Source organism: Diabrotica virgifera, chromosome 6, assembly GCF_917563875.1.
Source record: "Diabrotica virgifera virgifera chromosome 6, PGI_DIABVI_V3a".
Classification (NCBI taxonomy): Eukaryota; Metazoa; Arthropoda; class Insecta; order Coleoptera; family Chrysomelidae; genus Diabrotica; species Diabrotica virgifera.
In genome coordinates, this window is record NC_065448.1 from 138074596 (window position 1) to 138090794 (window position 16199).

The 16199-nt window shown below is 32.2% G+C and overlaps 1 protein-coding gene across 1 annotated transcript in view; it reads left to right on the forward strand.

The window, feature by feature from the left end:
* LOC126886886 (zinc finger protein OZF-like) overlaps positions 1-11317 on the forward strand; it is a 41719-nt gene extending 30402 nt beyond the window's left edge. The window contains exon 2 of the mRNA XM_050654024.1: positions 8695-11317. Coding sequence (XP_050509981.1) covers positions 8695-9777 — 1083 coding nt within the window. The 3' untranslated portion in view covers positions 9778-11317. The remainder of the gene's footprint in view (positions 1-8694) is intronic.
* Positions 11318-16199: the final 4882 nt, after the last annotated feature.

The following is a 16199-nucleotide window of genomic DNA, read 5'->3' on the forward strand; positions in this document are numbered from 1 at the left end:
AGTTTGGTATTAGATTTGAAAGGTGTGTAAAAATCCGAGACATTACTCGGGAAAATAATATTTAATACCGTACGATTGTTTTAACGATATAAAAATTAATTTTTGTGTATTAAATATCTTTGCGATTATCTTGCCACGTTGTAAACGGTTTTAGATTAGTGTTTTTTAAGCATACTTGACATGCCATGACTCAGAAAATTGTGGTGATATGAATATGTTTGTATAACAACCAGTAATAATTTTACAGACTTAAAATTTTATTTTTATATACGAAATAACTACACAACCATCCTGCCTCTTTATAAAGAGCTTTATAGTAATATTCTTGAGATATGTGCAAAATGGCATGACTTAGAAAAACGTGTAACTTGCCACGAATTTTCTTACACATTTTTTAACTATGTATAGGAAAAAAGGTGTAACTAAACATCCTGCCATTTTAATCAATGTCTACTTAAATTATTTATTTTATAATAAAATTTATTTTATGACTCAGAAAATCACGGAACCAGGGTGAAAATTTTCCATAGAATTTTAAAAGGGACAAGTGCAGTTAAACATTCGGAGACGTCATGCCAACATTTTTTTCAATCATTTTCAAATAATTATGTTTAATTGATTAAGTTGGCAGGACTCAGAAAATTATGAAAATTTCATTATTTTCATTACATGTTTGTATATCTATATACTCCCTTAGTCCTTTTGCAACCCTCCTTCCCAAAAAAATTTCTTCATAAAATTGATAGTATCCTGTCATTCTATGGATATGGCAGGACTTAGAAATTCATCGCAACTCCCCATTTTTTTCCTCATGAAAAATCTAATTTTCACAGGAAAATGTCACAGGAAACCCGTGGATTTTTCCATAAATTGTAAGTATTTTTTCTAACCTTCCAGTATTGCAAAGGGCAGGACTTAGAAAATCGTGGTTGAAGTTCTGTTAATATCTCCCGGTTTAATAGTTTAAAGCACCCTAAAAGCTAAGGGGCAACGCCTCCCCGGGCGCCCATGCTCCAACCACCTGATAGGCCTGGTACACAAGGTCACACCAGAGTTTGGAGGATTTTTGGGCACCGGGGTGTCGGTTTTGATGGCGTATTCTTGTTCAGCGACCCCAAAAAACCCCCGAGTAATCTGTTTGCATCAATTTAGTGTCGAAAACTCTCGAACCTCCAGATGACGTGTGAAATTTGCAATAAATAATTTTCATCAAAGAGGCATTCAAAAGAACATATGAAAATGCATACTAAAAAAAAGATCTTTTGCTTGTGAAATATGCCACAAACAGTTTTCACGGAAGTTTCATTTGAAAAAACACATCAAAACGCATACTTTCCAAAGTGTTGATATCTAAAGCCGGACTCAAACGACACATACTTATCTATACTTGCAAAGTCGTTCAAACGTTCAAATGTATAAATAAGAGTGGTGGGAAAGATAGGATGCTGGGAACAGGTTTCGCAGTTGGAAAATATTTTATAGAGAAAGTTATGTCCTTCGGGAAAAAGGGAATATAAGTATAATTAACATACACGCCCCATCCGAGGAAAAAGATGATGAAACAAAAGACCTATTATACGAGAAACTAATGGATCAATATGAGCATATACCAAAATATGATATAAAAATTGTAATCGGCGATTGCAATGCAAAAGTGACAACTGATGATGGCCAAAGAATAATCAGTTTTGCGATGGAAGAAAGATGAGGAGCACCCAGTTAGAACGGAAGGAAATACATTAGGGAACCTGGGTATCTCCTGATGGAAGGACGGTTAACCAGATTGATCACGTATTGGTAGAAAGAAACCACATGAAATTTATCAAAAATATAAGAAGTATGAGGGGCCGAAATGGATTCGGACCACTTTCTGGTTAGAGCTATAAGATGTAGAATGGTGCAAAAAAATAAAGAACTGGGAAGAGAAATAATCAATATGATATACAAAAACTAAGCGAAGAGAGCCTAGGAATAGAGCAAGTGTGGCAAATTACAAGAGAGGCGATAACTAGAGCAAATGATAAAATTATTCCACAAAAACGAAAAATGAAAGAAGGGAAGAATTGGTTTGATGAAGAATGCCTTTAAATAGCAGAGGAAAAGAAAATATTAAGGCAATTGGCATTAACAAATAATTGTGAGGGTATAGACCAGAGTTACAAAGATCAAAGACGAATAATGGGAATGGTATGTAGACGAAAGAAAAGAGAATACAACGAAAAAATAATACAAGAAATAGAGGAAAAATTTCAGAAAAAAGAAATACGATCGTTTTACAGCGGAACCCGCTTATTGGAATACCGGGAATAGGAATATCCCGGTTTAAGGAATAGAAATTTGATGATCGGAATCGTTTTAATCGAGCACTAATGCTCGGTTATTAGAATATTCCGGTTATAGGAATATTTTTGCATGGCACAAAGGCTGTTCCAATAAGCGGGTTCGACTGTATTAAGAAATTAAAAAAACTGAAAGGGGATACCAGAATTGCAATTCATACATGAAAAACGAAGATAGAACACTCATGAGTGAAACAGAATCAGTGATGGGTATATGGGAGAGACATTTTAGTGAACTACTGAATATGGAAAATACAGATGAGAATGAAATTTCCTTTCACAGGATGATGGCAAAATAATAGAATTGTCTAGGGAAGGAGAAATTAGAAGTATAATCAATGAACTACAAAATTCAAAGAACTACAAAAATGGATGTATAGCCTTGTCAAGAGGATATGGGAAGAGGAAAATATGCCCAAAGATTGGACCAAAGCTCTATTATGCCCCATATACAAAAAAGGGAGATAGATTGACATGTGAAAATTACAGAGGTGTTGCTCTGTTGTATACTTGTTACAAGATATTAGCCAGGATGCTAAAAGAGAGACAACAGTTTTGCTGAAGATACACTAGGTGAATATCAGCACGGTTTTAGAGTTAATACTAAACTGCTAGATACACTAAAAGAAATCCAGACTGCCTGCTATATGAACATAAAGTATCCCTACATGCATTGTTCCTAGATTTTAAACAAGCCTATGATAGGATAGGAAGGAATAAAATGTATGAAGCACTAAGCTCTTTGGGTATACCCGCAAAACTGATTAGGTTAGTAAGAATGACTTTGAATAGCACACGAAATCATGTAGTATGGAGAGGTTTCTCATCGGTGGAATTTGAAGTGAACAGAGTTCTTAGACAAGGAGATCCGTTGTCCACAGTGTTTTTTAACTTAATATTGGAAACAATAATCAGAAATAGCCGAGTGAAAACGACCGGATCCATCTTCAACAATGAGCACCAATGTCTGGCCTTCACTGATGATCTTACTATTCTAGCGAAAACAAGAAAATAATTAAAAAACGTTATAGAAAGATTAGAAAAGGAGGCAAGATACTTTGATTTAAAAATAAACCAGGAAAAGTCAAAATACATGATGCTCGGAAATACAGACCAAAACGAAAAGGGACAGTTTACTTTCGTATCTAATGAAGCAAGGGAATATAATTTCGAGGGAGTGGTCCATTTTACGTATCTGGGGGTTATTATAGAGGAAAACGGTCAGGAAGAATGGGAACTGAATGCCAGATTAGCAAAGGGAAATAAAAAGATGGGAAGCCTAAGACCACTGATAAAATCCAAATATGTATCGAGAAAAACAAAGCTAAGGATATATAAAACGCTAATAAGACCCACAGTGACGTATAGTAGCGAAGTATGGACAATGAAAAATGCAAATACGGAGAAATTATAAAGATGAGAAAGGAAAATACTCAGAGGCAAAAACACGGAGGAAGGTTTGATACGACGAGCAAACAGGGAATTAGAAGAACTGTATAACGAACCAAGCATCAGTCGCTTCATAAAAGTACAGAGAGTGAGATGGATAGGACACGTGATGAGAACGGTAAGGAAGAGGATGCCAAAGATGATCCTAAAACGGGGCCCAATCACGAAAAGGAGGTAAGGAAGGCCCAGAAATAGATGGTTTAATAGTGTACAGGAAGATCTCAGAAATGAGAGTTATTAGTTGGGAAGAAAGTTACAAACAGGGACGAATGGATGAGAATTGTAAGTCGATTTAGTAGGCAAGGACTATGACTGGACAAGAAGCCACCCCACTTGATACAAGTGTTGTAATATATATATAGTACATAGTATATCATTGTATTTTTTTTAGTCCTAGGCCGCTACGGCTTGTTGAGCTTTTTGAATAAATAAATAAGAGACTGCACTCTGGCGAAAAAATCTTTTTCTACGAGCGTGCAAAAAAGTCTACTTTTCCGCATGCGTTTCAGTTTGGAAAGTTTTACTTTTCCGCACTGAATTTACATACATATTGTTTGCTGATTTTCCGGTAACAGATCATGATTATTGACAACGTCGAGAATAGATGGGGGTAGTTCTTCATCCCTTGATGTCATCTAAATCACTGAATTATGTATTTTAAAATTCGTAATAACCCGGGAGGTAGGGTCACATTTAACCGGAGCATTTTAGCATGGCTGTTTTCTTTTTATTTAGTTAGGTAGCTCATTATTAGGTAAGCCAAAGCTTATTAACAAATAATGTGTCGGCTGGCCCAAAACCGGGGATTTTAGACAAGAAAAGGTAAAATATGAAACTTGATGGAAAAACGCTACAACTTATGTCAAATATTTATCTACGTAACTTACAACTATTAATAGCCTTGATTACTTATTGGCTCCTAGCTTTCACTTAGGCAATCCGGGTTAAAATCCTGGCGTTGATTTTTTTTGTTTTTAAAATTGACATTTTATTTTGAAAAATATTTTTTATAATACCACGTTTGTATTATTTATACGAGACAATATAATAAAATTTGTAGGTATGTCTTTTATAGAATCGCTAACTATGTATTTGGTTAATATAGGTACATATGATACATACATACTGACATACAGATTTGTTTATATTGTCTCTTATAAACAATACAAACGTGGTATTATAAAAATAATTATTTTTCAAAATAAAATGTCAATTTTAAAAACAAAAGAAATTTTCAACGCCAGGACTTGAACCCATATTGCCTAAGTGAAAGCTAGGAGCTAAGTAATCAAGGCTATTAGTGGTTGTAAGTCACGTAGATAAATATTTGACACAAGTTTTAGCGTTTTTCCATCAAGTTTCATATTTTACCTTGTCTAAAATCCTCGGTTTTGGGCCAGCTGACACATCATTTGTTAATAAGCTTTGGAACACCTAATTAACTAAATAAAAAGAAAACAGTCATGCTAAAATGCTCCGGTCAAATTTGACACTACCTCCCGGGCTATAAGTAAAGATGCGTGGAAATTTAAAAGTGTGTGACGTGCTTTTTGACAATAATTGCTTTGTTTGACATCGTTGCTATAACTTTAAAATATTAAAACCTGTATTGATATACACCATTCATTACTACATAACAGGAATTTAGACACCGCATTGATTTTAATTCGGGATTATTATAACTTATTAGCGATATTTTTTAATTCAATTAATTGATTAAGATTTTATCAGTTTTTAAACGCTCTAGAAAAAATATTCTTCCTAACTTTTGCGGAAAGTCTATTTTCCGCACTCGACTGCTTGCCGAACTCCGTTTCGCATCTTTCCGCACTAGTTAGGAAAATAACTATTACGTGTACCGTGTGCATATTTACAGATGCTCCTATACTACGGCATCAGAGTGCTGAAATCGGTTAGCCTTTGATATACACTGTTACGCTGCAAACCCTCATTGATTTCGGCACCTATTAAATTATAAGACATCTATTAAATTTTGGTGTCATAAGTTTTTATTGCAATTAATATTATTGTACGTATTGTATTTTTATATTTCAATTTATTGCTTGAAAAATAGGAATATAAATGTCTTTTCTTTTCTGAAAAATGTCTTTGGGAGAGCCAATTGGCCAGACTTGTTTGTGATTGATTGCAGATTCATAGTCGTAAATTTCTTATTTCATAGCATAAGTATAGTATAATATTATTTTTATAGATACATAGGTACATATATTTTGTTGCTTTACTTTTATTTTTTTTTTATAGAAATGTTTAAGCTTCAATAAACCTAGCATATTTAAGAATGTGTTTTTTGGCCCTAATTCGAGAAACAAATAAAACAAAAGTTATAAAAATAACGCCATTGAATAAAAAAGAAATAAATATTTTTTATTTTTATTTATTTATAGGTATAGATATAATTTCTCGTATACAGTGCGTCCATAAAGTATCGCATAAAATCATTATAATTAGCCAAATAAACAACATTATTAGAAATTACCGAAACAGGTCGATTTTTGATTTTAATTTATGATATTTGGCATAAACATCATATACTAGTGACGTCATCCGTCTGGACGTGATGACCTAATCGATGATTTTTTAAAGGAAAATAATAGGGGTCGTGTGCTAGCTCATTTTTTGAAAGGCAATTCAATTCTCTATTCAATAATATAAACATTAAAATAATTATCTATACAGGGTATCCAATTTTTTTATATTAAATTAATTGACACAAAAAGACGAATGTGCGTAATTTATTTAATTCAAAATGCATTTTACTGCTGTCATAAAACAGAAATAAAATTTTTATTTGGCAAATAAACATTGCTTTTTACGCAGGTTGGTGGCAGCTTAAACATTGAATTTAAGCAAAAAGTACCTAATGTTTTTATTTGAAATAAACATTTTTCTTCACACAAAATTGACACAAAATGTCTTCTTTTTGTGTCAATCAATTTAACTAAAAAATTATTTTTGGGCACCCTGTATAAATAATTATGTTAATGTTTATATTACTGAATAGAGAATTGAATTGCCTTTGAAATGAGTTATCACACGATCCCTATAGGGCTTTTCATTCACAGTCATTTGTTTCGAGCTTCTGTCATGTGTCACATAATATTAATATATCTACGTTATTGGTATATATCAATGATACAAACCAAAGACGTATGACGTAGATATATTAATAATATGTGATACATGACAGAAGCTCGAAACAAATGACAATCGATGAAAAGCCCTATTCTTATTGAAAAAATCATCGATTAAGTCATCACGTCCACTAGTATGATATATATGCCAAAAAAATCATAAATTAAAATCAAAAATCGACCTGTTTCGGTAATTTCTGATAATGCTGTTTATTTAGTTAATAATGAATTTATGCGTTACTTTATGGACGCACTGTATACGAGTAACTATATCTGTAATTATAAATAAATAAAAAATATTTATTTATTTTTTATTCATTGGCTTTTTTTTAATTTTTGTTTTATTTGTTTTTCGGGTTAGGGTCAAAAAACACATTCTTAAGTATGCTAAGTTTATTGCAGTTTAGACATTTCTATTTGAATACAATAAATTGAAATATACAATACTTACAATAATATTAATTGCAATAAAAACTTAGGCACCATAATTTAATAGGTGCCTAAATCAATGAGGGTTTGTCAAGGGCGGATCCAGGACCGATTTTCGGGAGGGGCCATGAACTTTTTGGGGAGGGGTACCAGGTGGTCTGGGAGTAATTTTTAAAAATTAGGGTTACAAGGGTGAATTTTAAGGTAATTTTCACACACTTTTGAGTGCCATAAAGACATTCAAACCTTATCGTTATTAAGTCAATGCCGATTCCTACACATTTCTTCGGATCAAAGGGCAGTTCCTTCAACAAGTTTAATACTATTTGTTTCTCCTGTCCGGCATTGTTTCCCTCTGTCTTGATTTTTGTGTGATTATGTTCTCATAAGCGTCACACTCCTTGTGGTATGATGTTTTTTCATGGGTTTGTATGGCTCCGTCATTGCCCATGAGTTTGGCGAAAAGGTTTCGTAATAAGGCTTTGGGCTGTTACCCCTTTATTGTGACCATATTTTTCATTAGAAAAATAAAACGCAATAAGTAACTTCATTTTGTAACTTCGAAGGACTGTAACTTTTTTTGTGTGCACTATTGTATATAGGTAAGTGAGGTTCAATCAACCTATTTTTGACCCCAGAATCTGTGGTATAATTTATGACCAATCTTTTCGGGACACCCTGTATATCGACGCTGCCAAGCCAAAACGGCATAAACGCCAAAATGGCCAGTTTTGAGGTAGATGCACGAAAAAATAGGATTTTAATTTCCGCACCAGACAGTCACCGCGGCATAACCGAAAACAAAGTGAAATAGGTGTAATATTGGTGTAAAGTTTTTATAAACGCCAGTCTAGTCACGCACGTGAAAGTCGACGTGAACACTGATTGACACAAACGCCAATGCCCGTAAGATTATCATTGTGTACAGTTCGGTCCAGTAATAATAGTAAAGGTATTTAATATATGTATTTTTACAATTTTTATGGATAAGTAACATGATATTACTTACCTCTGCAATATTTTCAATTTGTATTGATTTTTGAAGCGTAAACACCCTGAATTTCTTTAAAAACTATGAGGCGTTTATGCCAAAACCAAATATTTACATCGTGGTTGACACAAGCGCCATTCCTCAATGGTATTCTTATGCAGGTTTCTTTTTTAAAAATTGCGCAAATAAAAAGTTTATTTTAAAATTTTTTATTGTAACTTTGTACTAGTGTGATGAACAATTCTTTTTGTACTACAGCATATAGTTCAAATCAATTTTATATAGCTAAAAATGGCGATCGATTTTTGGCGTTTATGCCATATTTTTGTTGCAGATGAATAGCAGAAGTAAAAAAATAATGGTCTTACTAAATGAAAATAAACCATATACCCAAGCAGCACAAAATGATATACAGACTGGCAATAATTCCCCTATATTCCCCTTAGAGGTTTATGACATTTATAATGCCAACATTGCAGAAGCTTTTAGCAATGGCATTATCATCTTTGAGGAACCACCAGACGTTGCAGCAGAAGAAGAAATATTTAGTCACGATCTCACATCATGTTTCAACTTAGCAGCAGATAATGGTTTGGGTGCCGGTATAAGTAGTGATCAAAATAAGGAAAATACAAGCAATCAAATCAATACGGATGTTGAACCAAATACTGACAGTGATTATGAATTAGAATCCGCCGATTCAGAAACAACTGATGATTCTGATGAGGACATAAATCCCGATAAGAAAAGAAAAAGAAAGGCAAATAATAAAAATAAAAGCGAAATAGAAAACCATGGAAGTGAAGATTGTGATAATAATAATGAAGAAGATGGTATTGTTTATAAAACAGACAAGAACAAAAAACGAAAGTTTTTAAAAGATTCTGGAAGAGAATACATTAACGTCCGCGGAAAAATAGTTACTGCAAAGCAAATTAGTCCTAATCCATGTCTAAAAAAGCAATGTGTAAATAATTGTAATTCATTTTCAGAAGAAGACCGTCAACAAATATTTGATTTTTTTTGGAATTTAAAAGACAGCATCAAGCAAAAATCATACTTAAGTGAATGTGTGATTGTCGGCGAAGTAAAGCGTAGACGTAAATCAAAAAATTTGAAACAACGCAAATTTACAAATGAATATTTTTTGAAAAAAGAGGGCAATAGAAAGAAAGTTTGCAAACAATTTTTAATAAATACTATGGCTATAACTAATAGGCTCTTAAGAACTATCTTAGCCAATAAAGAAGAAAATAAATTCCCTACTCCAGATGAAAGAGGTCATCATAGACCCTATAATAAAATCTCTGACGACCAGACACATAGATTTAAGGAATTTGTTAATGCGTTACCACTAGTACCTTCACATTATTGTAGAAGTTCAAGCTCAAGAAAATATTTACCAGCCGATTTTTAAGAGTTTTCCATTGTTAAGAGTTTTAACAATGTTTATAGAATGTATCAAAACACCCTTAAAATTGAAAACAATAATTCACTTATACTAAAAAAAAACTAAATTTATGCAACTTTTAAAAAAATATTTTAACATTGGAATACATGTACCAAAAAAAGACAAATGCTCAAAATGTGAGAGATTTAAAAATTTATCTGATAATTTAAAAACTAGTGAAGAACAAGAAAATTATAACCAGCATTTAGCGGAAAAAGAAGCAGTAAAAAATGTTCCTGCAAGAACAAATACAGGCCAGTAAAGAGAACGATACTTTGGTCGCTAGCTTTGATCTTCAAAAGGTCTTGCGACGCCTCACGGATACAGCATGACAATTGGATTTTCCAGAAAGTACGCTGTGTATAATTATACAATATATGAAACAGGTTCAAAAAAAGGATACTGTTATCTGTGGGGTGAAAAAGCTGGTAAGCGAGGAAGTAATGAAATTTGTTCCAATTTATTACAATATTTGATAGAAGTTGATCAAAGCGAAAAGTACAAAAAGATATCGCTATTCTGTGATAATTGTACGGGACAAAATAAAAATAAATATTTGTTTAGCATGCTGCGATACTTTCTAGATAGTGCAAAGATTATTAGTGAAATTAGTATTACTTATCTTATTGTTGGACATACGTACATGCCAGTTGATTCGATGCACGGCGTCATTGAAAAAAGCATAAAAAATAAAATTATTCAATCTCCTTCTGAATGGCCTACTATAGTAAGAAATGCCAGAATAAATCCTGAACCTTATATTGTCAAGCAGTTAATGTTTTCAGATTTCTTAGATTTTCGATCTTTAGCTATTGAGAAAACTAGTAAAATTAAAATTGCTTCTATAAAACAGGTGACTTCCAAAAACTTTTTTGGATACAAAAACAGAAACTGTCAATTTCAAAATTAAAGAAGGATCAAAGCCGCGACCAGCATATTCAGGTGAACAGCCAATTTCTAGGGCTAAATATGAAAATTTAAAAACTCTTTGTCAGAAGTTTATTATTAAACCAGAGTATCATGCAGAATATTTATCTCTTAAAATAAACAACATAGTTCCAGATCAACTGGATGAAACAGATGTAGAAGATGAAACGGAGTGATTTTTTTTTAAATTGTTTAAAAGTTAAAAGTTGTTAAATATGTTTCTGTTATTTTTCTGTTTCTTTTACTAACTTTTATTTTGAACGATAGAAAAGAAGTAAATCTAATGTTATTTTTGTGAATAATTATTTTCTTATTTGTTTTAGAAATTAAAAATTAACTATTTTTATGTACATACCCTTAATTTGGTTTTTTCTTAGTTTTTAAGTTGTTGTTCTTTGAAAGTGTTTTTTGAGTTTTATTTTTATACCAATTTTTGTATAGCTCTTCTATTTGAGTATTATTTACTTTTAAGTATTTCATCCTAGCACCAAAAACATGTTTAAAGAATTTAGGGTTTTGTTTTTAACTTAGAATGTATTTTTGATTAATAAAAAATAAAACCTATCAAAAATCTTCGTAATTTCATAATTTTTCTTGTTGGCATAAACGACAATTTTTAATTTTCGTTTTTTTTTTTTTCATTAATGGCATATATCCCTTTTAAGCGCCATTTTGGCTAACCTTACAACAATGCGATCGACACAAACGCCAGAGGTAAGTTTGGCATATTCACCAATGTTATATCTTGATTGGACATAAGTGCCATTTTCTAGTTTTTAGTTTATTTCACATAGTATTTTCAGCCACATTTATATTTACAAGATATTAAAATTTGAAAAAAAAATCAATTTTTTTGAGTCATTTTGCAGATAAGCGGAATTGGTAAAAATAAAAATAATCAGTTTTTTGTGTTTCCTGAAAAATCAAGTTAATGTCGTTTATGCCGTTTTGGCTTGACAGCGTCGATATATCAAACAACTCTTCATTTGTATCCTAATACTATATATTGGTTTCTCCTGGCTTTAATTTTTTTTAACATCCAATGTTTATTGCAATCTGTCTCATTACAAACAATAAGCAATACATAATAATTATTGAAAAATAACATAAATGGAAGCCGCCCAGTGGCGAGCACCCGCACCCAGGAAGACATATAAGATTATAATTTTAAAATAAGACATAACAATTACTTGGACATAATACATAGATACAATTTTGTATAGTGGACAGTTTAGACAACAAATATGATTATTAAAATTAAAAGTCTAAGAAACATGAATAAAAATACGAAAGAAGTTTAAAAAATCACTGAAGCTAAAACAAGATTATTTCACTGCACTCTGTTGTTGCTCTGATGTTCAGATGTGCTAGAAGTCCAAAGGGTCAGGTCTTTTTAAATGGCACAATTAACTTGTCATCTTCATTAACCTTAACCTTAAGTTTTTGATAATAAAATCAAGAGGGAAAGAATCGCTTTACTTTTAAACCCTTCACTTTGGCGCATCATGGACAGCTCACTTTTACAATAATCGTTTTGATTTTTTTTTGTATAAACATGATCTTTCAGTCGTTTAAATGTTGCTTTTTAAATTTTCTAATGTTTATAGACAAAGCCCCGGTGAATTTTTGAAAAAAGTGGCTAACTCGAGTTTTAAGGATCGTAGGGCATTATATTTTTGTTTCAGTTTGTATAAGAATACCGACATGCCAAATAAAAAAATTAACTTCCTACCTGTTAACGCGTCCGAGTTATTTTAATTGTTTATAAGCTTAAAATAACACTACTATTTCAAAATTATTTTAAACATTTATTATATAAACTTTAATCCAAAACTGATCTAAGATAAAATGTGCCTTTCTCTTTGATTTGATGTCTTCAGAATTTATGTAGACCTAATAGTTTACGCACTATAACGCCATAGATAAAAGCTTTTTGGGATAAACAATTTCAATTGTGCAATAAATATTACGTGAAACTTCTTGAAAGTTTAACAGCTGAATACTTCTGATATTGTTGCTAAGCTCACGCGACATTAAAGTTTCTTGTGAATTTTTAGAAAAGTTATTAATGATGTTCAAAAAATCGACCTTTGAAGCTATTTTCACAATAATTAAGCAAAAAATTAACAAAAATAACTTTTCAAACACTCATTTTAAAGAATTTTCTATGCTTCTTTAGTAAAATTTTATCACCTTTCCATATAGCTTACCGGTCTCCACATTTAATATTTAAAATCAAATAGTGATTTTTAATTGTTTATATATTGTTTATAAGTTAAAAAGTACGTTTGACCTTTTGCATAATTTTTATATTGGATACTGTATTTAACTAAATTTACCCAAAGCAGTTCTTAGATACCTGTATCAAAGGATGTCACGGGAAAATCTTTAGTTCTCTGGTCTACATGGTAAAAGCACCTTTCGACATCTTATAGATTTTGATCCTTATCTATCCAATACTTATTCTCAAATTTTCAAGCAAATCGATCCATTCAGTAAAAATTGCGAGGTTTTGTCCTATTTTAAGCTTCGTTACTTGGACTACTAGTCTAAAGAGTATATTACAGTGGCGACGGGTGACTTTTTCCAAAGTGTTAACAAAACCAGATGCAAAAAATCTTATATAAAAAATGAAGATATGGCTAAATGTATATATAGCTTTAATAACATTATTTTGTATATCACTTGAAACTCTCGAAAGAAAAAACAGTTGATGTTTCTAGATGTTGGCAAAATTTTTCATCTTTTTTGGCAATTAATGTTAACAATTCCCTGTAATTGCCTCGATTGTCAGAGTCGCCGCCATCAAAATGACCTTCTTCTTCTTCAGGTGCCGTCCTCGTTCCGAAGTTTGGCTATCATCAAGGCTATGCGTATTTTTGATACCGTAGATCTAAATAACGATAGGTCTTTTTTAAAAAACCGGTGTTTTTATTGTGATAGGTTTCGAATTCGAAATTACCTTATCGCCAATACACCTGCCACACGACCTCTCGCCTCGCTTGCCAAACTCGAACGAGAAGAAGGGATTGACATTGGAAAGTGCAAGAAACCTAGCGCAAGATCGGAAAGCATGGAGACTAAAATGCCAAACTCAACTCCACCAGCCTTACACCTAAAGGTAGAAAGGCTTAGGACTAAGTAAGTATAAGTAAGATCTAAATAATTGGCAGCTGCTGCACTTGTACCAATCTCTTAAATTCTGCTTGAATGGATGGTAAAACCATGAATGTTTTCTTCTGCCAATGGATCTTTTACCTATTATTTTTCCCTGAATAATTAATTGAATTAGCTGGTACTTTTGTCCCCTCATTATATGTCCCAAGTATTGCAGTTTGCGCTTTTTAATAGTAAGCGCAAGTTCTTTTTCTTTCTGCATCCTTCGCAACACTTCCTTGTTTGTCATTCTCTCTGTCCACGATATTCTCAGTATCCTGCGGTACATCCACATCTCGAATGCTTCTATTTTCCTTGTATCGATCTTTTTCAGTGTCCAAGCTTCCATTCCATAGAAAAGAACTGACAGCACGTAACATCTCATGAGGCGAATTTTAAGATTTAAACTTAGCTCTCTTCCGCATAAAACTGTTTTCATTTTGGTAAAAGTAGCTCTAGCTTTTTCTATTCTGATCTTGATTTCTTCAGAGTTGTCGTTGTTTTCATTAATAACAGTTCCCAGGTAATTATATTTTCTAACACGCTCATTTCTTTGATCATGTACGGTTATGTCAGAAAAATTTTGTGGAGATTTCGACACCATCATTATTTTTGTTTTTTTGATGTTAAGTGATAAACCGAACTTTTCGCTGCACTCTACTATTCTGTTTATCAGTGTTTGGAGATCTTCCGGGGTTTCTGCTATTAATACTGTGTCATCAGCATATCTCAAATTGTTTATTAAAGTGCCATTTATTTTAACTCCTATATCTTGGTCAGCAAGGGCTCTGTTTATAATATCTAATGAATATAAGTTAAACAAGGTTGGTGAAAGTATGCATCCCTGTCTTACGCCTTTTTTGATCTCGAGTTCCTCGGTTGTTTCCCGTTCTACTCTAATATTCGCCTTCTGGTTATAGTAAATATTGAAGATAATTCTGAGATCCCTTTTATCCAAGTTTTTCTCTACCAACAGTCTCATCAGGTGTTCGTGGCGAACTTTATCGAACGCCTTGTTGTAGTCAATAAAGCACATATATATATATATATATATATATATATATATATATATATATATATATATATATATATATATATATATATATATATATATATATATATATATATATATATATATATATCCTGGTTAACATCCAAGCATCTTTGGCACATGATATTAAGTGCAAATAGTGCTTCCCTTGTTCCAAGCCCGTTTCGAAACCCGAACTGAGTATCACTCAAAATGACCACGAAACGCTAATTCTTGTTTGGCCAAAAAACATACGGTATCTATTATAAGTGTGCTAAAGATATACCTATCTATTTTTTAACAAACTCATTATGTTTAGCAATATTTGCTTTAAAAGCTTGGTTAAGAGAACTTTCGATTCTTGTTTTGCCAAACTGAATCAAATTGGATATACATCTTACATGTAGGTAACGGAGAAATTTCATGTCTCCTTTTTAAAACTCTAAAACTATTTAAATCGTGAACCTGGTCCACCTATTTTTCTGTAGAAACCAGAAGACATGGCCAACAATACAGTCTATTTTTCTTGCAACCACATAACCAAGGATTTTCACTGTACCGAAGTACCAACTAAATTTAAAATATCGAACTACTTTTTTTGATTCCTTTTTAAAAATTTTTAAAATAGGTCTTCCATTTTCTATAATCTCATTTTTTTCTTCAAAATTATACAAGAATTACTTTTCAAGTAGTTGATCGATTACGCAGCGACACTCATCCATGGTTAACTGCACGCACACTTTTTGTAGGTACTGTAACCAAATTCAAATCTGGTAACAGGGATACTGATATACACAGCGCGCTAACGCCGTTGCTCCTTTAAAATTTTCAGACCTAGCCGGCCCCGAGCGACAGTGAGGATGTAACCATTGTAACCACAAATGACTCTGGTAACGAGAGTATAATAAAGTGCAACTGAGCCACATAAACTCGCCAATATTTTCGTGTGTCTACGAGTAGTTGGCTATTTACTGAATTAGGTACTATTAACACATAATATAATAATATATTTCTATTGGTAAAAATATAGGTAAATGGAATTATATTTCACATTAGTCATAAAATATTTATTTGAAATATTTTTAACTGTTACCAATGGTAACAGTGGTTACATGGACGCTTCGCCAGTGAGTATATTAGAGAACAGCGGGAATGATTTTATAGTATAACATGCTGGTTTATAAATAAACATTAATAATGCAAGTTTGATTTATTGGCTTACATATTTCGCTTAAATAATGCCCCACTGTGAAATTATTTTTAAAGAATTCCAATC